Source organism: Oncorhynchus clarkii, chromosome 9 (assembly GCF_045791955.1).
Source record: "Oncorhynchus clarkii lewisi isolate Uvic-CL-2024 chromosome 9, UVic_Ocla_1.0, whole genome shotgun sequence".
NCBI classification, from domain to species: Eukaryota; Metazoa; Chordata; class Actinopteri; order Salmoniformes; family Salmonidae; genus Oncorhynchus; species Oncorhynchus clarkii.
The window spans coordinates 28508241-28530158 of record NC_092155.1 but is presented as its reverse complement, the minus strand read 5'-3'; the positions used below and the strand labels follow the sequence as shown (position 1 = coordinate 28530158).

At 43.9% G+C, this 21918-nt stretch overlaps 1 protein-coding gene across 10 annotated transcripts in view; it reads right to left on the bottom strand.

The window, feature by feature from the left end:
• Positions 1–241: 241 nt before the first annotated feature.
• The window catches only part of LOC139416184 (uncharacterized), a 67977-nt gene continuing 46300 nt past the window's right edge, over positions 242–21918 (bottom strand). For 4 of the 10 annotated variants that reach the window (XM_071164545.1, XM_071164543.1, XM_071164544.1 and 1 more), the window contains 19 exons: positions 21794–21862; positions 21332–21595; positions 15002–19431; positions 14843–14909; positions 13928–14107; positions 12996–13520; positions 11010–12401; positions 9162–10190; positions 7703–7793; positions 7219–7385; positions 7013–7061; positions 5706–6227; positions 5471–5522; positions 5023–5069; positions 4750–4861; positions 4522–4621; positions 4336–4409; positions 2819–2933; positions 242–2194 (listed from right to left, as the gene is read on the bottom strand). In XM_071164545.1, the coding sequence (XP_071020646.1) occupies positions 2098–2194; positions 2819–2933; positions 4336–4409; positions 4522–4621; positions 4750–4861; positions 5023–5069; positions 5471–5522; positions 5706–6227; positions 7013–7061; positions 7219–7385; positions 7703–7793; positions 9162–10190; positions 11010–12401; positions 12996–13520; positions 13928–14107; positions 14843–14909; positions 15002–19431; positions 21332–21595; positions 21794–21862 (9382 nt within the window). In that variant the 3' untranslated portion in view covers positions 242–2097. The remainder of the gene's footprint in view (positions 2195–2818; positions 2934–4335; positions 4410–4521; positions 4622–4749; positions 4862–5022; positions 5070–5470; positions 5523–5705; positions 6228–7012; positions 7062–7218; positions 7386–7702; positions 7794–9161; positions 10191–11009; positions 12402–12995; positions 13521–13927; positions 14108–14842; positions 14910–15001; positions 19432–21331; positions 21596–21793; positions 21863–21918) is intronic. The other 6 variants (XM_071164550.1, XM_071164552.1, XM_071164551.1 and 3 more) reach the window with 3 other exon arrangements.

The following is a 21918-nucleotide window of genomic DNA, read 5'->3' as shown; positions in this document are numbered from 1 at the left end:
ACTTCATGTAATTGTCAATAAAAGCCTTTGACACATATGAAATGCTTGTAATTATACGTCAGTATTCCATAGTAACATCTGACAAAAATATCTAAAGACACTGAGGCAGAAAACTTTGTGGAAATTGACACAAATATTATTCTCAAAACTTTTGGCCACGACTGTATGTATCCACCTTGAAGTGTAAGGATTCATGAATGATTTCCATATAAAAATGTTGCATTAAATAGACGCATTGTGGTTTCTCCGAGTCATCCAAAATAGCTTTTATTTTCCAAACATTACAAATAGTGCAAATGTACGTAACATTAAAACAAACAAAAAAACTTCCCCAAAAAGCTATTTCAGAAAACTCAAAAGCACAACTCACACAGGGAATAGTAAACATTACCACAGTAACTAACAACAGGGTGGCAGAGGAGGCACAGACTGGAACACAAGTTCAAACACTTCACCGTCAAAAATGGTTTCACTCTCAGTCAAATGGCATCCCAAAATCACTCAGGACAGAGTCTAGTTTTTACTCTGTTGTGTTGCGCCGCAGAGGTCAAGCTAATATCAACCTCTGGTCCAATCTTGGCCAAATGATCGTAATACTGTTGTAAGGAAGTGCTGGTGTTTTAATCTTAGAATATTTTTCTGCAAAAGTAAAGTGGATTTTTTTTTTAGACCATGTTAGGATTAATTGTTTACTGCATACACTTTGGCACATTACATCCTCTGTCATAACAACGTGCATAAGACTATATCTAGTAATACTACAAAACATGCATTTGCCTGATGTTTTCTGTTCTGAATATTGCTGTTCTCTAGTATTTTTAGATCATTTCATTTTCAGACTCCACAGCTTCTGCGTCAATTCATTGAATTAATAAAACAACAAAACCCAATCAATGGAAAACAATACATTACAAGGCTAATGTCACAAAACAGTAACTGAACTCAAACTCACTGCATAAACATATCCAGACCTGGAACAAAGTTCCTACTTCCAGTAATTTTTTAAAAAACTATGGGTCTGGTCAAAAGGCACATTTGACAGGCTGGATCTGTAAGATTATCTGTTGAATACCGATTCAATAAATAAAACCATAAATTATTTTGGATAAGTTAAAACGGTTTTGTTCTTTCAGACACCGAGCTGTAGGGTACGAAACTTGCTACCGTATAGACTCCACAGTTCTTTTCCCTTTCCTCCCTACAATCTCCCACTCTGGTTGAGCGTCGGAGCCCTGCAAATAAACATTTAACATCTTCAATACCAAGACCTTGTCGACAATGTCCGTTTTCTTCTTTCCTCGACATCGGCGTTGATAAACAATCAAGACAACAGATGTTTGCTGTGTGCCGTCTGCACAGGGCAAGCCAACACACTGCAAGAAATAAGAAAGATCCTTTTTTTTTTGCAATATTTGTTTGGCACGAGTTGAGTACCTCCCGTCCATCTCTCCATTGTAATTGGCAATAAATCACAGACCGCTCCTGTCAGCTTCATGTAACTGTAGGTGAAGACGGGTGAATCAATCCACCTGCTGCATGGGCCTAAAGTTGGTCTTTGTTATACATAGTAACTGGAGCCCTGTCCCGTCCATAATATGCCATTCAGTGGAAAACACCTTCTATATGTAACCCATGAAACAATACACTACTGTAACAGATTCTACAGTAAGGCAACTATCTGGTGATAGGTTAGTTAGGGATATGTCTTTGTGACCCGACGTTAATACACAAAATAACGCCATACAGTCATAGATTGCACTCACAATGACACGCATCAGCGCACACATTCGCACGCACAAACACTCTGCATCCATATAGAAAAATACGCGACAAGAAAAACACTTCAATCCAATCAAAACACAATCTGAAGAGCAAAGCGACTGATGATAACCAGTCATAGGTTGGATTGAGGCTCAGTCATATCATGGAGGGGTGAACATCGTTTTCCGTCCTCTTAGTGCAGTCACATAACACTGTTCTCAATTTCCTCCATGCAGTGTTGATGTCATGAGCCACACACATACAGCATCAGTCCCAAAGTGCACCCAGGTGACCTTCCACAGGGCTGCCTGGTTCAGGTGTGTCCGGCGCCAGGCCTCACTGCAGCACACACTTCTCCTCCTTGCTTTTCTTGCTGTACTTCCTGCGTCTCTGCTCCAGGCCTCTCTCCAGCCTCTCATCCTCCTCCAGAGCCCTAGGCACAGAGGACAGGGAGATAGACCTGCTAGAACAGTAGTCCCATAGCAAATAGTCCCTCTATCGGACTTAGGTCCAACCGTGTGGCAGTGGAAGACAAAGCTCACAAAGACACCTGATATCTCATTCACCCCATCGCATACTGTCACCCCATATATTAACAGATGGATACACCCGTGGGACTGTGTCCCAATTGGCACCCTATTCCCTATATTACACTACTTTTGACCTGGGGCCATTTGGGCTCTAAGTAGTGCACTAAATAGGGCAGGGATCATCAATTAGATTCAGCCGTGGGCCGATTTTATCTTGAGCGGATGGTCGGGACCAGAACTTAATTACAAATTATTTGTAGACTGCAAATGGACCGCAAGAAGCCCAAACAGATCAAATATTTGACTAAAACATAATGATTTCAAACCTTGCATAGAAACTTGTATATGATCACGCGTCTCTCTATTATGTGTGGGAATAGTTGGGAACAGATTGCAAAAATTAAAATAACTTGCAGCTGTTTTCCTGGTCTTTTTTACAGTATTTTATGTTCAACCATGAAATTAAATAAATTGTTTTTTTTTGCTCATAAACTGAGGGGCCAAATATGCAGACATGGCTGTCTCACCCTCTCTCCTTGGCATCCATGTCGTGGACCAGCTCGTCCCTCAGGTTGACCAGAGACACCAGCTCCTGCAGTAGCAGCTGCTCCCTGTGCTTATGGGCCGCTGTCTTCTGCCACTCTGGAGGACAGAAAGAAGGGAGTGGAAGAGTGGATGCGGAGGAGAGGAAGACAGGGAAAGAGTGATACAGGATGGAGGGTGGTACAGAGTAGAAAAAGAGTTGTTGCGTTGCCAATGTGCAATTTAGTTCCATGACCAGCTTTTTCTTGGAATCTTGGTCTTTCTCCTTTTTTTACTCTATTGGCTTTCACCTTGCTCTAATAACATTCTTATAGCGTGTGAAACATAACAAGAATTCCCTGTAGCTTACTTTCAAACTTCTCTTTAAAGATCAATGAAATATATATATACATTTTTTTGACCCCTTTTTCTCTACCATTTCGTGATATCCAATTGGTAGTTACAGTCTTGTCCCATCGCTGCAACTCCCATGCGGACTCGAGAGAGAGGCGAAGTTCGAGAGCCATGCGTCCTCCATAACACGACCCTGCCAAGCCGGACTGCTTCTTGACACACTGCTCACTTAGCCCGGAAGCCAGCCGCACCAATGTGTCGGAGGAAACACCGTACACCTGGCGACTGTGTCAGCATGCACTGCGCCACGCCCGCCACAGGAGTCGCAAGAGCGCGATGGGACAAGGACATCCCAGCCGGGCAAACCCTCCCCTAACCCGGACGACTCTGGGCCAATTGTGCGTCGATTGTGCGTCGCGTCATTGGGTCTCTATTGGTCGCGGCCGGCTGCCGCGACCAATAGAACACAGATCTGTATTGACACCTCAAGCACTGCAGTGCCTTAGACCGCTGCGCCACTCGGGAGGACCTCTTTAAAGATCTAGAACCTAATGATGAAACTGGAAGTAAATAAAGGATTCAGATAAATTATGACATTAAAGAAAGGATCACTTCCTCAAACCAACTCGAGGGCAGATATCACTTGCACAGTTGGTAGGTCTGGCTTTTCCAAACAGATGAACTAGCGTGAGTCAATCACACCTAAAGCTTACCGGCATACTTCAGATTTCCTTTGCAGACTCAAAGCTAGAATCCTTAGCTGCTACATCCATTTTTGATGATATATATACCCATTGATTCTTGAAGAATAGGACTTATAAACGCCTCGTGAGCTTAGTTCAACTGTCGAACCCCATAAGCGTGTTTTACTCTAATGTTTGTAAACAACGTAAATGTAAAGCCTCAAAACATGGTTAAAAACTATACATTTGATCTCATGTATGGTCAGTCATTGCATTAATTAGCTCTGTCTATGAATTTGAGAGGGGTTACATTTATCCAGCCACATCCCTTAGGTTTTTAGACAAACAGTGGAGGGGGAAAAACAGTGTTATTGTTTAAATTAAGGATTCGAGCTTTAAGAGAGATTCTTGCTATTGTATGTCACTATGACCAAAGAGTTGCACCATGAATCTTGTAGCTCAGTATATCGGTACTGCAGTTTTACCTTCAATAGCCATCATGTCTCTCAGTTCTCGGTTCAGCATCTCAAACCTCGTTTCCAGGTTCTGCTCTTCTTGTCTGTGGAGCGGAAAAACTTTTGGTTAGATCAATGTAACGGATCTATAATATGTCAGAGTTGTTTAAAGCACAAGGTAATGGTGGAGAACACGGCGGGATGGTGGTAGCTTACAGTAGCTGCAGTTGGTCTTGTCTCCTGATGAGGGCGTTCTTCTTGTTGACCAGAGTGAACCACTCCTGAATCAGCTTCTCCTCCTGCATCTTGTCACTACCTACATGTATGGAGACAGAGAGGGCATCATTATAAAGAAGAAGCCTTGAAAATACTGAACATTTATTCAAGGGTATTTTTCTTTCTCTTTCTTCACCCCCTCCCTCCCTCCCTCCACTCCCCCATCACCTGACTCCATCAGTCGGCGTAGTCTCCTTTCTACTATGTCTGCCCTGCTGTCAATGTGCTTCTGTTCCGTCTCCAGGGCCTTCATCTCACTCAGTGCATACTGGCTGGCGTCCTGGGCACGCACGCACGTGCACAGGCACCCACACGCACACACACACACACGCACACGCACACAAACACACATACTTCCTTCATATACAGAACATTGGTATTTCCTTGATGCACGTAAGTGTTTATGACAGCGGCAGGCAGGGATTTGTGAAAGTGACAGACCTGGCACCCCTCCTCAGCCGATCGTCCTTCTTCACCAGCTTCCCATTCTATATGGAAAATACACACAAGCACAGTGTAAGGAAATACACAGGAGCATAATGCAGTAGCTCCACTGAGCAATTACTAGACGAGCATTAAAGTGGCAAACTAGACTGCGATGGCAAGAGGCAATTAGCATAGTGTGATAGGCCAAGGACTGATCCTAATGACAGGAAACCATCAAAGTAATTAGAGTGAGTGATGCCAATGCTCAGGGGGTGGATGAGCCAAGTACAGCAAAGAAAACTGTGATGACTTGTGTCTGTACTCTCTCTCTCTCTCGCTCTCCTAGCCACTGCACCTCTGATGGGTGTTGTGCAATCAAAGTTCCTGGGAAAATGGAGACTCAGTAAGTCTTTGTGGGTGTAAACTCCAATAACATCCTACAAAATCAATATACTGTACGTACCTGTTTCTGATTTCCTTCTGGTAGCTCCACCCTCTTCCTGACCTGTAGCAACCTGTAAATACAACAAAGGAATCACTCTCAGAGATGGAGAAAGAGAGATAGCAGATTAAGTGGCAGAAAGTGAAGAGAGAGAGAGAGAGAGAGAGAGAGAGAGAGAGAGAGAGAGAGATAGCAGATTAAGTGGCAGAAAGTGGAGAGAGGAGCGAGACAGAGAAAGAGATCGTAGGCCGCTTACCTCGGGTGTGTCTGCCTCGTCTATTGACCTGCGTTGCGACCGCCGCTTCTTAACCAGATCTGCATCCTTTAGCTGGGAGAACCCAGACTTGGCAGATAAGAAGTGTGTCCTGGGGGGTGCGACGGGGGCCTGGGCCCCTCCTCCTGCCCCTGCAGCCTGTAGCCGTTTGGTTCTAGGGGGCGGGACCACGTCCCCATTGGTGCCCCCCTTAGTGTCACTATACGCCTCCTTCTCTGCAGCGCCCCCATTGGTGTTCATTGTGAGGGTCTCATCTTGGATCCGTTGACAGTAGCGTGCAGCGGCCTCCGGGTCGGGGCCCTCCCTGCTCTCCCCGGCCACGCCGTAGCTGGACTCCCTGCTGTCCGCCTCTATGTGCAGCACGCTCAGCTCCTGGCCCAAGAAGTAGGTGCGGATCTGGTTGAGGTAGGTCATGACGATGAGGCGGTCAGGCACAGCCAGGAGGGCCATGTCTGAGGGCTCCATCAGCCGAGAAATGCCCAGCTCAGCAAAGCCGTCGAAAGCCTGGGGGTTAAAGAGGAGACGGGGTGGATGGGTAAAATGCAGTAGTACTTAAGTAAAAATACTTTAAGTTACTACTTGAGTCGTTTTTTGGGGGTCTCTGTACTTTACCATTTCTATTTTTGACAACTTTTACTTTTTCTCCACTACATTCCGAAAGAAAATAATGTACTTTTACTCCATACATTTTCAGGACAGAAACATTTACCTACAAGAGAACATCCCTGGTCATCCCTACTGCCTCTGATCTGGCGGTCTCACTAACCATAAGTGTTGGAGTGTGCCCCTGGCTATATAAAATAATAAAACAAGAAAATCGTGCTGTCTGGTTTGCTTAATATAAGAAATTATTTATACTTTTACTTTTGAGACTTAGACTGTCATGTTTACATGAATTCTGATTATTTCCAGGGATATATCCTGACAATCCTGAAATATATGTCAATATCTTTGTTAGAAATGATATTATATTTCCCTTGACGCAGTAATGCTGAATGTAAAAAATTGCTCAACTCACCCCACTCTCCCCTACAGTAAACGCACTCAAAAATGTAAGTATATTTAAAACCAAAAACTTCTACTCAAGTACTATTTTACTGGGTGACTTTCCCTTTTACTTGACTCATTTTCTATTAGGAAATCTTTACTTTTGGGTACTTTTTTCACCACTGGTAAAATGTTCAGGTGGTAAACACTTCATGATAATAATTCTAGGCCTAGGAAATGATGGGTTAGCACATTATACTCTGACTGATTATCACACGCCGAAATAACATGTCGGAAATCACCTTCTTGTTGTTGCGCTTGATGTCATAAGGGTCCAGCATCTCAAAGTTTCTAAGTAGCGAAGAGAGAGAAAAAAAAAATCAATACACAAGAACAGGAAACAAGTTCACACAAAAAAATGATCATGATGTCATTTTCAAAGGTTAAAGAAACCATAACATAATGCCTGTTTATGTTCATGTCTAAGCTCTCCACAGACGGTACCTACATCCTGTCCGGGTGGAAGTGGTGTAGAAGGGCACAGAAGGCCAGGCCGTTCCTCCAGGATGTGCTGAAGTTAGTGATCTTGACCCCCTTGTGTTCTTTGGTGGCCTCCTGACACCACTCCAGTAGTGACTGGCTGGAAGTGACCAGGCCAGGACTGGCCATGAGGCCCTAAAACAACACAAAATCAAATATAATAGGTCAATTCGGAGTTAAATCTAGGTGGCACTTCATTTTATGGTATAGAAATGACCAGGTATCACATAGCAATAACTACAAAAAAAAGTGTTGTTTTGTCATTGACAAAATTGACAGTTATGATGGTGGTAAGGGGTCAACATTTATGATGGTGGTAAGGAGTCAACATTTATGATGGTGCTACGGGTAAACATTTATGATGGTGGTAAGGGTAAACATTTCATAAGTCAATGATGAAACAAAATGGATGGTGGAAGATTGGTCAACTGATACGACTATAAATAGCGTACTTCTGGAGAAGCAGCACTGTCTTGACCCATTTCCTGAGAGTTTGCAGGTCTGCGTTCAGGCGTTGTTGGCTCCTCTGCTGCCTCCTGCTGCCTAAAAAGAGAAAGACAGGGATTTAATATGACTTGACTACGCAGCAACAATGTTTTGCTCTGGATTTCGTTCTTCAAACTGTTTAGTAGCAACACATTTAAAACAATTGCAATGGATGAAATATATGGCATATTCTCAAACAGTTCATTTTCATGCAAGCATAGTAGCAGTAGTAGTAGAATTATAAACAACTAGGGGAGAGAGTGGTAAGTTGAGCTAAAGGGGTAAGTTGAGTCACCCTTGTTTCTAATCATTATACCAAAGATTTAGGAAGAGGTCAACATTCCATGGAGTACGTGAAGAAAGAACCCACATGGGAAAAAGTGCAAAGCAAGTTAGGATTCTCACTAAGACTCATTTATTGCATTAGAGGTTTCATGACGCTTGTATCTAAGCCAAAAGGAGATCTTTAAAGATCAGTTGGGGTCTCTATAAGCTTCAATATGCAATCCTTAACCTAGTATGAAAGTGCATCCTTGAAGCTGTATGGGAAAATATAGTCAAAATGTTTGCCTTGGGGTATGTTGAGCCAATAGCCATGGTTGGGGTAAATTGAGCCAATGGTTGAGCCAATAGCCATGGTTGGGGTAAATTGAGCCAATGGTTGAGCCAATAGCCATGGTTGGGGTAAATTGAGCCAATGGTTGAGCCAATAGCCATGGTTGGGGTAAATTGAGCCAATGGTTGAGCCAATAGCCATGGTTGGGGTAAATTGAGCCAATGGTTGAGCCATTGGCAAGTGTTTTCTTCCCAGACATAATGCAAGGCATTATCACTGGAGTATGAGGTAACAACAGGGCCTGGCTTATGTTATACGTTTTTTTTTTTTTAAGTACAAAGTGCTTGTTCGGTGTTAAGCCTGTGTTAAAAGATGCTTAAAATGATTAAAAGACAAAAATCTATTTTTGATTGTGTTGAATTGTGTTTGGGAGATAAAGATAGACATGATTTTTAAAAGGTAGTGGTAATATTTCATTCAGTGCAGACATTTGTAGGCGGCTTGATTTACCCCGTTCCCACGGCTCAACTTACCCCGTCCCACGGCTCAACTTACCCCGTCCCACGGCTCAACTTACCCCATACCCGGACCGGAGTAAATTGTGCCAAATTACCACTTTTTTGGACAAGCTATGTTTTCAAAACGGTCATGTTTACATGAATTCTGATTATTTCCAGGGATACACAACATCCTGAAATATATGTAAATATCTTTGTTAGAAATAATACATTATTTCCCTTGACGGAGTGATGCTGATCGTTAATGTCTAAACTTACCCCACTCTCCCCTACATGTAAATGCACTCAAAAATTTAAACACGTCACGCAACCACTCTTTTGCACATGTGTGTCCAACATAACATACAGTACCTCTCTTCATCTAAGCCACCGGCAGCTACGTCTACTGACTCAAAGCCAAAGTCCACCTCTTCAACCCCCATGTATTTTCTCTCGATCTCCATCTTCTCTGTCTCTTTGGCTCCCTTAACATGTAACCAGTCGTCCTCAGCTGGTGTAGCAGTGGTTGGAGAGGTCCGGTCAAGAACTTCTGCCTCTGATCCCCTCTCAATGTCCTCACTAACAGTGTCTGCAAAGAACTTAGGGGTTTCTGTGAAGGACTCAGTGACAATGGCAGTATCTGTAAAGGTCAAGCTCTCCATGCTCTCCTCCAGTCCCTTCTCAAAGACAGTTTCTGCCTCTGAACCCCTCTCAATGTCCTCACTTACAGTATCTGTGAAAGCCACAGTGACCATAGCGGTATCTGTGAAGGTCCAGCTCTCCCCACTCTCCTCCAGTCCCTTTTCACAGACAATAACTTCTGGTGATATCTCCTCTGAGTGAAGAATTGTGACAAAGCTCCCTTCGGAGACCATGCTTGAGGTTAATGATATTGAACCCTCTGTGGCTTCCTGACTGGTGACTTGTTTGTCTTCCTGAGAGAGAGACAACGAGCCCTCAAGGGAATCGGTCTGCCTAGTGAATGAGGAGTCCATTGAAGGAGTTCCATCGGAGAAAGAGGAACTGAGGCGTTTTTTCGAGCGGGGAACTGGAACTGGCACGCTTGATTGTTCTATGTTTAGTCTACTCCTCCTCCTACGCAGAGGAGCAACCACCACTTCACCAGACGCTGCAGGCTGGCACCCAGGGGGTACGGGAGGAAGACTACTGCTCCTCTTGCTGCGTCGAGGTGGTTCCAGCACAGAGGCTGAGGCAGCAAGTGAACGTCCTCTCTCTCTGGTAGAATCGTTGTCATGCCAGGTCTTTGGTCTGGTACTATCTAAATGGACAGGTGGGGTCGGGTCTCGTTTCCCACGAGGCTTTGGGACTGGTAAGTACTCCTGCTTGTCCTCAGTCTTTACTTCTGGCGCAGTGTCCTCTGTCGATACCTTCTGAGCTGCACTGTAATGGAAAACTGTAATTTATGCGCTAATTTGGGGTATTATCAACAGTAAAATACTGTGAAGCATGACACTGCAGTTATACTGTAAATTATGGTGCATTGTGGGAAATTGTTGTGGGTGGGGAAATAATTGGTGTATTTTGAATGGTACTGTAATTCCATTCCAAAGAATACAGTACCGTACTGTATTTTGGCAGCGCCAAAAACCTTTTGACCACTAGTGGGTGCATGGTATTGTTGTTTCTGGCTCATTAACATATTTTGAGGCATGTCTTGTAAGAGGCTATATTTTTTGCACCTGTTAGAGAGAGCTGTACCAATTGAACTGGTATGTGGTAGTAGTGCCCCATCAAATTAAAATATATAGGGGACAGGATTGGAGTTGCAACAAGTCTTAAACCTTTAATGGTTGAGCATTTTGCCTTGTCCTTTTGGTCTGTTTTGCCCTGTAGTCATAGCCTGTTTAGGAGCCTTTGTTAAGGCCTCTAGAAGTGGAAGTGATATAAAACACCAAATATTTATTTGATATGTTGCGATATGTAAACACATTACCTAGCAGCCAACCTGCTCGCACCAATCCCATGTAATTACAGTAAAATCATGTGAAATACAAACCCCAATCCCCACAATGAATTTCATTCTTCCCTCCATCCATCCATCCATTCATTCATCCATTCGATTACGGCAGCATTGACTTTTTTCACAGTATAATACAGTCAATTCTACGGTATTGTATGGTATGTCATTGTACAGTAATTGCTTTGATACTGTTTTAAGATTACAGTAGGTGTACTGCAATATGAAATACATGAACTTACTTGTCAATGAGCGGCCTATAAATTACTGTCAAATTCACGGCAACCCCTTCAAAGTGTGGCTTATCTTCAACTGGCTCAGTGGCCATTTCTGTGACTTTCTGAGACTGCATCTCAGTCTCAACCTTTTCAATCGAGTCGATCATCAGATCCTCTATCTGGGATGGTGCTGCAGACCCCTGGTTGGCAGCATTCAGGGCCTCTACAACCACATCTTCTGCTTTGCCTGATTCCACTGGGGGAGAATTTGTTTTCTTGCTGCGCCTTGGCGGGGCTATTTTTCTGATGATCAAGAGGGGGGCAGTCTCTCTCACACCAAAGTCCGTGTACGACTCTGTCGGTACATGATCTGGTGTTAGGGGAACAGTTGTGACCTGACCAGTAGCACTCTCTAAATCGTCAGCTTTCTGTCGATGTTCGGTAGAGAAAGACGCTTTCCCTGTGCGCTGAGGTGGAATCAGCTTGGTGACCGCCTGGGCAATCAAATTCTCTGGCTCATCAGCCTTCTGAGTTGGCTGTGGTAGAATCAGTTCAGTGGCTCCCTGGCCAAGTTTCTCTGAAGGTTCTGCACTGGAGGCTCTAGAGGTTCTCCTTTGGCGCGGAGGTGGGACCAGGCTAGTTGCCTGTGTTGATGTGTCTTTAGTGAAGCTTTCCTTTCTCCTCAAAGGTCGGTGTGGAGACTCTGCTGGAAGACTACGGTCTCTTTTCTTAGTACGGCAAGGAGGGACCACTTCTGTGTGCGCCTGGACAGTGGCCTCAGCTTTCTGTTTGGGCTCTGTTGAAAGACTACGGTCTCTTTTACTGCCAGGCCGTGATGGGACCACCTGAGGAGCTGCCTGGGCAGCGAAACCCTTCTGACCATCAGCTTTCTCTAGAGTTTCTAGAAGATTACTGTCTTTTCTCTTCGGACAGCAGGAAGTGACTACATCAATGGGCTTCTGGGCAGACACATTCTCAGATTTTTGTTTGCGCTCTGGACTGAGGCTGTCTTTTCTCCTTAGAGGATGTGAAGGGACTACATTAAATACAATCCCTTGATCATCAGCTTCCTGTTGAGTTTCTGGAGGAAGACTTCCCTCTTTTTTCTTCACACGATGAGGAGCGACCAGTTTAGTTGTTACCTGTGCAGCGACATCCTGGGTAGCCACACTTCCTTGGCCATCTGCTTTTTGTTGAGACTCTCGTGGAAGGGATCTTTTTTTCTTTCTGCCTCTCTGAGGGGGGGCAACTTCTGATTGTGTTTCAACTGATGTGACTGGGGTGACAGTCTGATCATCAGAGGGTTTATCTGGTATGGGTACTATATATTCTTCAGACTTGTCCTCTACCAGCAACTTGTCTGCAGTAGGTTGTGAGGTAGGGCCGGAGGCTTCTTCTGTGATTGTGTGTTGGGGGCTTAAAGAAAAAAAAATACAGTCATGACTCAGGTCTTGCTATAGAATTAGAATCCATTCCAGGCCTAACTTCTCACTTTAAACAATGTTTCTCGGTTTAATTATATTATCAACAAAAAAAAACCTTTCAACAATGATTTTTCACAAAAGCCACATTCCATAAGCCAGCAAATGACTAAATAGAGACAGTTGCAAACCCAAGTCCACAGAGGAGACACTGAAGTGTTACAAGAGAACAACTCAACACAGTGACCAGTATTAACTCATACAAATCGTCCATGTTCCTTTGCTTGAATTACAAACATGCGCTCACACACATATATTTGTTACGCGTCTGACATAGCGGCATAAACACTGCAAAAGACACTGATGACCTGGACCCACAAACAAGTGTCTTAAGCGTCAAGAAGCAGCTTAAACCCATCCAACATTCTGTACTGTAGACTTGTCCATCACAGTTCACTGAGTAGCAAACATTGCTGAGCAAAACATTATGCGAACAAGAGACAATGTTACAACTGCAAGTAAACGAATTTGGATTCTCAAACCGTGCAGGCAAATAGTTCCGAGACGGGTTTGCTGCCATGACACTCACCCCTTGTCCAGGTGTGATGATGGTGATAATTCTGTCTCGATAGGTGACCTTGCTGAAAAAACTTCAACATCATCCTGCACTTTGAACGTTGACTTCTCCCCTATTTGTGCCCATGAGTCAAGGGTAACCTCTTCTTCCCCAGTTACCGCAAACTCTCCTCTGGAGATCTCAGTAAGGTCAGCCTCCGTCAACGGCGGCCATTTTCTCATACTGCTTGGGCCTTCGACTCCAATGAACCCATCCTCACTGTTTTGTCTCACTGCCGATGGAGAGTTGGATTGCTTGTCTTCCACCGTCAACAAGGATGGCTCAGGTGTGGTTGGGAGCTCTATAGGATTGGTTTCACCCTCAACATGCGATGCCTCTCCAGACACTGCTTCCTGAACAAGGATAGATATATCTGGGACAGGATCAGAGGAGCTCTCTGATGGGACTGCACTGTCCTCTGGATCCACAACACCACTGTCTACATCTTCTGTTGGAGGTGAACCAGACGGACCCAAAATGGCTGCTACTGTTTCATAACTGTGAGAGAGGGATACTAACAGTAAGTGAGGGATTGAACCCTAAAACAAGAGTGATACACATTTTGAGCATGCCAACCATACACAAAGTCTCAAGTCTTCTCAGAAATCAAGGCGAATAAACACAGATCGCTCAAACTTCAATCATCAAGAAATTGATTTTATTAATCGCATACGAAATTTGCTCGAAGTTCTAAAATTGAACCAAACTGTGATTTTTCGATCCATGATGAAGATCAAAAATAGAAAATGCCATCACATGCAAACAGAAATCTAAACAACTCTAGTGAACATGACGGTGATACTGGTGAATATAATAACCTTCAGTGGACTCATGAGTCAGAATGCTTCTACTTTCTAAAAAGAAAACACACTACACATTTTGCCTCACACCAATCTCCCACTTACCCTCTGGAGAAGACATCAACAATATTCTGTAGAAGGCCAGAGGCCTCCTCTGGCTTCTCTGCCACAGAACCATCAGCCTCCAGCACCTCCCACCCCAAGACTAGCTCTGGTTCTGACACTGCTGAGGGCTTTGGGATCTCCTCAGGTGTGGACTTCTCTATTTGTGGGCTGCTGAGGACACTAACATGAGAGGTGAACATTGAAAAGAACATCCCCACAGAATCCATGCCACACACAGAAAAACACACAGTCGTTGGCATGCACCACAATGACTCACCCGTCACAAATTCACTATGAATTTCAATCCATAATTATTGACCGCCATGTAAGAGGCTCACAGACCTAAAACACATCTCAGATGCAGAGCATCTTGAAAATGACCAAAAGCCATGCAGTCTTTAAAACTAACTTTTCAGTGTTTCCAGATTCCTATGAAATACGACCTAGAATAAATTACAATAAGAGTGAAATAGTTTTCCTTCCAAAAATGATAATTAAGTATGTTATAAAGCAGCTTTTCTCTGTTGGAATGGTATGGGAGTACCCTGAACAACAGAATGGTGTGGGCGTGTACCGGTCATAGAAAATATTCATGAGAGTAGACAGCTGATTGGCCAACTCATAGCAAGCACTTTTGAAACAGTCTGTTTGAGATAGAAGTTCCCGGTGGGTTTTTTCTCTCTCTCATTTATGCTTTGGCCACAAATACGATTATAAGATGAGTCGACAACATTATTTGGGTTTGAGTCAACAGAATATTCACTTTTCAAAGTGAGATTTTCACTGGACAGTTAGTTCAGAGATTTGCCAGAGCTCAAATACCTGGCTTTCCAGTGGCCAAATAAGACAAACAACAACACATCACTACCACTACCACTGCAATCCATGCAGAAAGTCATATGCTCAAACACTTACCCCTTATCTAGAACATACTCTGCTGGTTCTCCAGCAACCTCTTTCTCCTTTGTCTGCATACTTGTCTCTTAAAAACCAAAAGCAAAATAATGTTGCTTTCCACTTGCAATGTGAGTCACTGGAAATAGAATATGACATTCTTAACCACACACGTCTTACCATGTGCCTCTACAGACTCTGGACTGTGAGGGGGCACAGATGGAAAACCAGGAACGCTTGCTGCCTCGGGGCAAGATGGTGCCAGTGCAACCATAGTTTTAAGGCCTTCATCTCCAACTGCACTGCCTAGGTCAGGCTTGGAAAGTACAGTATCCTCTGACCTATCCTTCAAGGGTTTTTCATACAATGGCTGCATAGAACTCACAGATTCTTCTCCCTGGGCCAGAGCTAATTCAATTGGCTGTCTAGAAGGTAATCCAGCTACTGTAGATTCATTTGTACAAGATGGGTGTAGAGCAGACATGGTTTGTTCTTCCATTGCTTTAGGTTGTGGTAAGGACAGGAACCCAGGAGTGAGACTCTCACGTGCCACTATATTTTTCATATTTCCTTTGAATTCTGCGGACCTATCTTGGATTCTTATGGTCTCATCTTTCAGTGTCTTCTCAAACAGAGGCTTCTGTTCAACCTGTGAATTTCCTGTCGGGGCTTTGGCCGTAGTTGGCAAACCTGGTAGACTGGAGATTTTGGGGCACGATTGTGTGAAATCCACACTATTTACTTCCTTCTTAGGTTGTGGTGCAGAGGGGAAGCTAGGAATCCCGGCTGCTTCTGTGTAACATGGCACCAAAGCAACCATTGTTCTTGTTTTGTCAATGTCTTCTTTTGATCCGTCTTCTGGGAGAATGTTTTCTTCTTTCTTCTTCAAGAGCTCAAACATAGGCTTGGGGTCTAAATATGTAGCCCCCTCAGTGGATGCAAAATCAGGGAGACTGGAAACTTTAGGGAAAGTGGGCACAAGACTCAACATACTTATCTTCAGCTCAGCTTTGGGATGTGGTGCAGAGGGGAAGCCAGGAATACTTGCTGCAGTAGGGCATGATGGTACCAGATCCACCATTCCTTTCATTTCTTGTTTGTCTTTTTCTGATATTTCCATTAATAAAATCAGCTTCTTCATTTGCTTCTCCCATAATGGTTGATGCTCCTTGGGTGGAGCTGTGTGCCAATCTTTTCCTTCAGTTTGCTGATTGGATGGGAAACCTGCAATACTGGAGACATTTGGACATGAAAGACAGATAATACTTGGTCCATAATATTCCTCTTTGGGTTGTGGTACAGATGGGAAACCAGGGGTACGAGCCACTTTTGGACAAGATGGTACCAGAGATACTATTCCTTTCATCTTGGCTTTGTCTATTTCTGATCTTTCCGTTATCACAACTGGCTTCACCTCCATGTGCTTCTCCCATAATGGCTGATGATCCTCAGGCAGATCTGTGTGCCAATAATGTTTGTCAGTTCGCTGACGGGATGGGAAACCTGCAATACTGGAGACTTTTGGACACAATGGCAGAAGGTTGACAATACTTGGCCCATAATAGACCTCTTTGGGTTGCGGTACAGATGGGAAACCAGGCATCAAAGACATTTTTGGACAGGATGGAACCAGAGCCACTATTCCTTTCATACTTTCTTTGCCTATTTCTGATCTTTCCATTATAACAACAGGCTTCACCTTCATTTGCTTCTCCCATAATGGCTGATGATCCTCAGGCAGATCTGTGTGCCAATCTTTGCTGTCAGTTTGCTGACGGGATGGGAAACCGGCAATACTGGACATTTTTGGACATGATAGACCGATCATACTTGGCCCATAATATACTACTTTGGGTTGTGGTACAGATGGGAAACCAGGGATACGAGCCACTTTCGGACAAGATGGTACCAGAGACAACATTTCTTTCATATCTTGTTTCTGTTTTTCTGATATTTCCATCAATAACATTATCTTCTTCTTCATTTGCTTCTCCCATAATGGCTGATGATCCTCAGGCAGATCTGTGTGCCAATCTTTGCTGTCAGTTTGCTGACGGGATGGGAAACCGGCAATACTGGACATTTTTGGACATGATAGACCGATCATACTTGGCCCATAATATACCTCTTTGGGTTGCGGTACAGATGGGAAACCAGGCACCAAAGACATTTTTGGACAGGATGGAACCAGAGCCACTATTCCTTTAATACTTTCTATGTCTATTTCTGATCTTTCCATTATAAAAACAGGCTTCACCTTCATTTGCTTCTCCCATAATGGCTGATGATCCTCAGGCAGATCTGTGTGCCAATCTTTGCTGTCAGTTCGCTGATGGGATGGGAAACCTGCCATACTGGAGACTTTTGGACACAATGGAAGAAGGTTGACAATACTTGGCCCATAATATACTACTTTGGGTTGTGGTACAGATGGGAAACCAGGGGTACGAGCCACTTTCGGACAAGATGGTACCAGAGCCAACATTTCTTTCATATCTTGTTTCTGTTTTTCTGATATTTCCATCAATAACATCATCTTCTTCTTCATTTGCTTCTCCCATAATGGCTGATGATCCTCAGGCTGATCTGTGTGCCAATCTTTTCTGTCAGTTTGCTGATGGGATGGGAAACCGGCAATACGGGAGACTTTTGGACATGATTGACCGATCATACTTGGCCCATAATAGACCTCTTTGGGTTGCGGTACAGATGGGAAACCAGGCACCAGAGACATTTTTGGACAGGATGGAACCAGAGCCACTATTCCTTTCATACTTTCTTTGTCTATTTCTGATCTTTCCATTATAACAACAGGCTTCACCTTCATTTTCTTCTCCCATAATGGCTGATGATCCTCGGGCAGATCTGTGTGCCAATCTTTTCTGTCAGTTTGCTGACGGGATGGGAAACCGGCAATACTGGAGACTTTTGGACATGATAGACTGACAATACTTGGCCCATAATATACCTCTTTGGGTTGTGATACAGATGGGAAACCAGGAGTGTGAGCCACTTTGGGACAAGATGGTACCAGAGCCACCATTCCTTTCGTCTTGGCTTGGTCTTTTTCTGACCTTTCCATTTTCAAATCTGGGTTCACCGTCATTTGTTTCTCCCAAAATGGCTGATGATCCTGGGGCAGATCTGTGTGCCAATCTTTTCTGTCAGTTTGCTGACGAGATGGGAAACCTGCAATACTGGAGACTTTTGGACACAATGAAAGAAGGCTGAGTATAGTTGACTCAAAATATATCTCTTGGGGTTGCGGTACAGAGGGGAAGCCAGGAATCATGGATGCTTCTGGGCAACATGGCACCAATGCAACCTTTGCTTTCATTTTTTCAATGTCTTCCTTCCTAAATTTGTCTTTTGGAAAAACTTCTTCTTTCTTACTCTTCTGCAAGTGCTCAAACATAGGCTTGGGGTCAACAAGCCACTCTAATGTTGTAATCCCCTCAGTAGATGTGAAACCAGGGAAACAGGAAACTTCAGGGAAAGTGGGAAGACTCAACATATTGGGTTGTGGTGCAGACGGGAAGCCAGGGATCCTTGCAGCGTCAGGACATGAAGGCCGCATTGAAAAGTTGGTTTTAATTTCCTCTTTGTCTACCTTTAAGCTGTCAATAATGACTTTCCTATCCTTTAATGGTATCTTGAACAATGAGCTCTGACCAACAACCCACCCTGCTTCCCTATCCTTCTCAATGGATGGAAAACCAGGGAGACTAGAAACTTTAGGGCAGGAGGGAACAAGATTCACACTACTTGTCCCCACTTCAGCTTCTGGATGTGGTGCAGAGGGGAAACCAGGAATCAGGGATGGTTTTGGGCAACATGGCATCAAAGCAACCATTGCTGTCATTTTTTCACTGTCTTCTTTTGATCTGTCCTTTGGAAAAACAGTTTCTTCTTCTTTCTTCTTCTTTTTCTCCAAGTGCTCAAACATATGCTTAGGGTCAACAAGCCACTCTAATTTTGCAGCCCCCTCAGTGGATGCGAAACCCGGGAGACTGGATACTTTAGGACAAGCGGGCACAAGACTCAACATACTTAGATCTACCTCAGCTTTGGGGTGTGGTGCAGAGGGGAAGCCGGGAATACTTTCTGCAGTAGGGCACGATAGCTCCACAGTCACCATGTGTTTCATTAGCTCTTCTTGTAATCTGTCCAAATGTGGACTGGACCTAATGGTCACCCCTTCTTTCCCCTTCACTGTCTTCTCACAAATTGCCTCAGTGTTGACTGTACACTCCTCTACCTGACTTTCAAGAGAAGGGAATATGAGTGTGCCAGCCACTCTTGGCATTAGATCTGCCATGTTAGGTTCCCTCTCTACCTCGACTTCTTTGGACAGTTGTGTAGACGGAAAGCCTGGAATGCTGGCAGTTCTTGGGCAAGATGGGACTATATCTGCCATAAATCTCACCATGTCTCTCTCCTCTTTTGATCTATCCATGGCCAGCTGTGGACCGTCCTTTGTTGGTTTCTCCCATAATATGCTCGTGTCCACTGGGCAGTCTTCCAATTGAGCCTCTGAAAAGGACGCTTGAGTGGATGGAAACCCTGGTGCACTGGCAACTCTTGGTGATGATGAAGCCATATTTTGAGGTCTGAGGAGAGGGTAAACCAAGGTCAGAGGTGACTATAACAACCATGAAAGCAGCGTTTTCAACTAAGAACAAAGCAATCAATAGGAAATGACCATCAAAACAATCACACACAAACCAAAACTCATGCTCAAACATGATCTGACCATTCACAAAAATTACAATTAATAATGCAAACATTTCAATCAAGATAAAGCCAATCTAAGTGTATAAACACCACACAATCAAATGTAAAGGATTTTTCAAAACAATGCTTGCAAAAATGTATACTGAACAAAAATATAAATGCAACATGCAACAATTTCAAAGATTTTACTGAGTTACAGTTCATGTAAGGAAATCAGTCAATTTAAATAAATTCATTAGGCCCTAATCTATGGATTTTACATGACTGGGAATACAGATATGCATCTGTTGGTCACAGATACCTTAAAAAAGGTAGGGGCGTGGATCAGAAAACCAGTCAGCTCGACACATCTCCTTCACATAGAGTTGATCCGGCTGTTGATTGTGGCCTGTGGAATGTTGTCCCACTCCTCTTCAATGGCTATGCGAACTAGAAAACATTGTCGTACACGTCAATCCACAGCATCCCAAACATGCTCAATGGGCGACATGTCTGGTACATGCCATGGAAGAACTAGGACATTTCCAGCTTCCAGGAATTGTGTACAGATCCTTGCGACATGGCCTTGCGTTATAATGCTGAAACATGAGGTGATGGCAGCAGATGAATGGCGCAACAATGGACCTCAGGATCTTGTCACGGTATCTCTGTACATTTAAATTGCCATAGATAAAATGCAATTGTGTTCGTTGCCCGTAGCTTATATGCCCATACCATAACCCCACCGCCACCATGGGGCACTCTATTCTCAACGCTGACATCAGCAAACCGGTCGCCCACACGACGCCATACACGCGGTCTGCCATCTGCCCGGTACAGTTGAACCTGGGATTAATCCGTGAAGGGAACACTTCTCCAGCGTGCCAGTGGCCATCGAAGGTGAGCATTCGCCCACTGAAGTCGGTTACGATGGCAAATTGCAGTCAGGTCAAGACCGTTTATGACAATTTGTGCAGAAAATATTTTTTTGTGCAAACCCACAGTTTCATCAGCTGTCCGTGTGGCTGGTCTTAGACGATCCCGCAGGTGAAGAAGCCGGATGTGGAGGTCCTGGGCTAGCGTGGTTACACATGGTCTGCGGTTCTGAAGCCGGTTGGATGTAGTGACAAATTCTCCAAAATTACGTTGGAGACAGCATATGGTAGAGAAATTAACATTATATTCTCTGGCAACAGCTCTTGTGGACATTCCTCCAGTCAGCATGCCAATTTCACACTCCCTCAAACCTTCAGACATCTGTGGCATTGTGCTGTGTGACAAAACGGCACATTTTAGAGTGGACTTTTATTTTCCCCAACACAAGTTGCACCTGTGTAATATGTCAGGCTGCGTCAAGCTGTTTAATCAGCTTCTTGATATACCACACCTGTCAGGTGGATCGATTATCTTGGCAAAGGATAAATGCACACTAATGACTAACATTTTAGAAACATTTTTTTTTGTGCGTTTGGAACATTTCTGGGATCTTTATTTCAGCTCATGAAAATGGGACCAACACTTTACATGTTGCATTTATATTATTGTTCAGTATATATATTCATCAAAATTGTAACTGATAATGCAAAATATTGCAAATTCAATTAAGTCTAGAAGCACAAATCTTACAATATACGATTTCATACCATTCCTGCATTTGGCTAATGCTCTGTTTAAGTTATGTTAAATCCAAACTCCAAAAACAGCCATAGGAATGCAACACCATGCAGATCAACACAACTAAACCAGCACCATGCTGGCAGGTAGTGAGGTTGAGCGCTGTGGCCCTTTCACACTTACCGCATCTCATAAACTTTCACCTGCCTAGCCACAGTAACCTCGTCCTTCCCAGAATGCTCTATTCCAGAGACTGACTCTAAGACTTCATCTACCGCTTCTTCCTCACATATCATGTCCAAGTCTTCTACAACTTGATACTCTACTAGTGCCACAACCTCACACGCCATCTGGCTGTGTGAAATTTCTTTTGGCTCATTGTCAACAGCTGCTCCCATCCCATACGGTAATGGCTGTCCCCCTTGAGTGGGAGACTGACACGAAGGGCTGAAAGAGAGTGACAGGAAGTGAGAGACCAAATAAATGGGAAGAATTACACAGTGAAAAGCACAGGGCATGCACCTTGCAAGAATAGTGCAAAAACACAGTAGTGTCAGTCAGATGTGGAGGAGATGGTGCACAAGCATTATTGTAAGCAGCCAAACGAGAACAGCTGCACTCCTGCAGCAAACCAACACAACCCACCTCTCTCTGACAGTCAAGAACAATGGCATGTCTGTAGGAATGGAGTGCCACATTCGGCAGTGCAAGTGTCTGAAAACAGAGTTGAAATGCAAGTGTTTCATACTCTATCTGACAGGCAACTGACA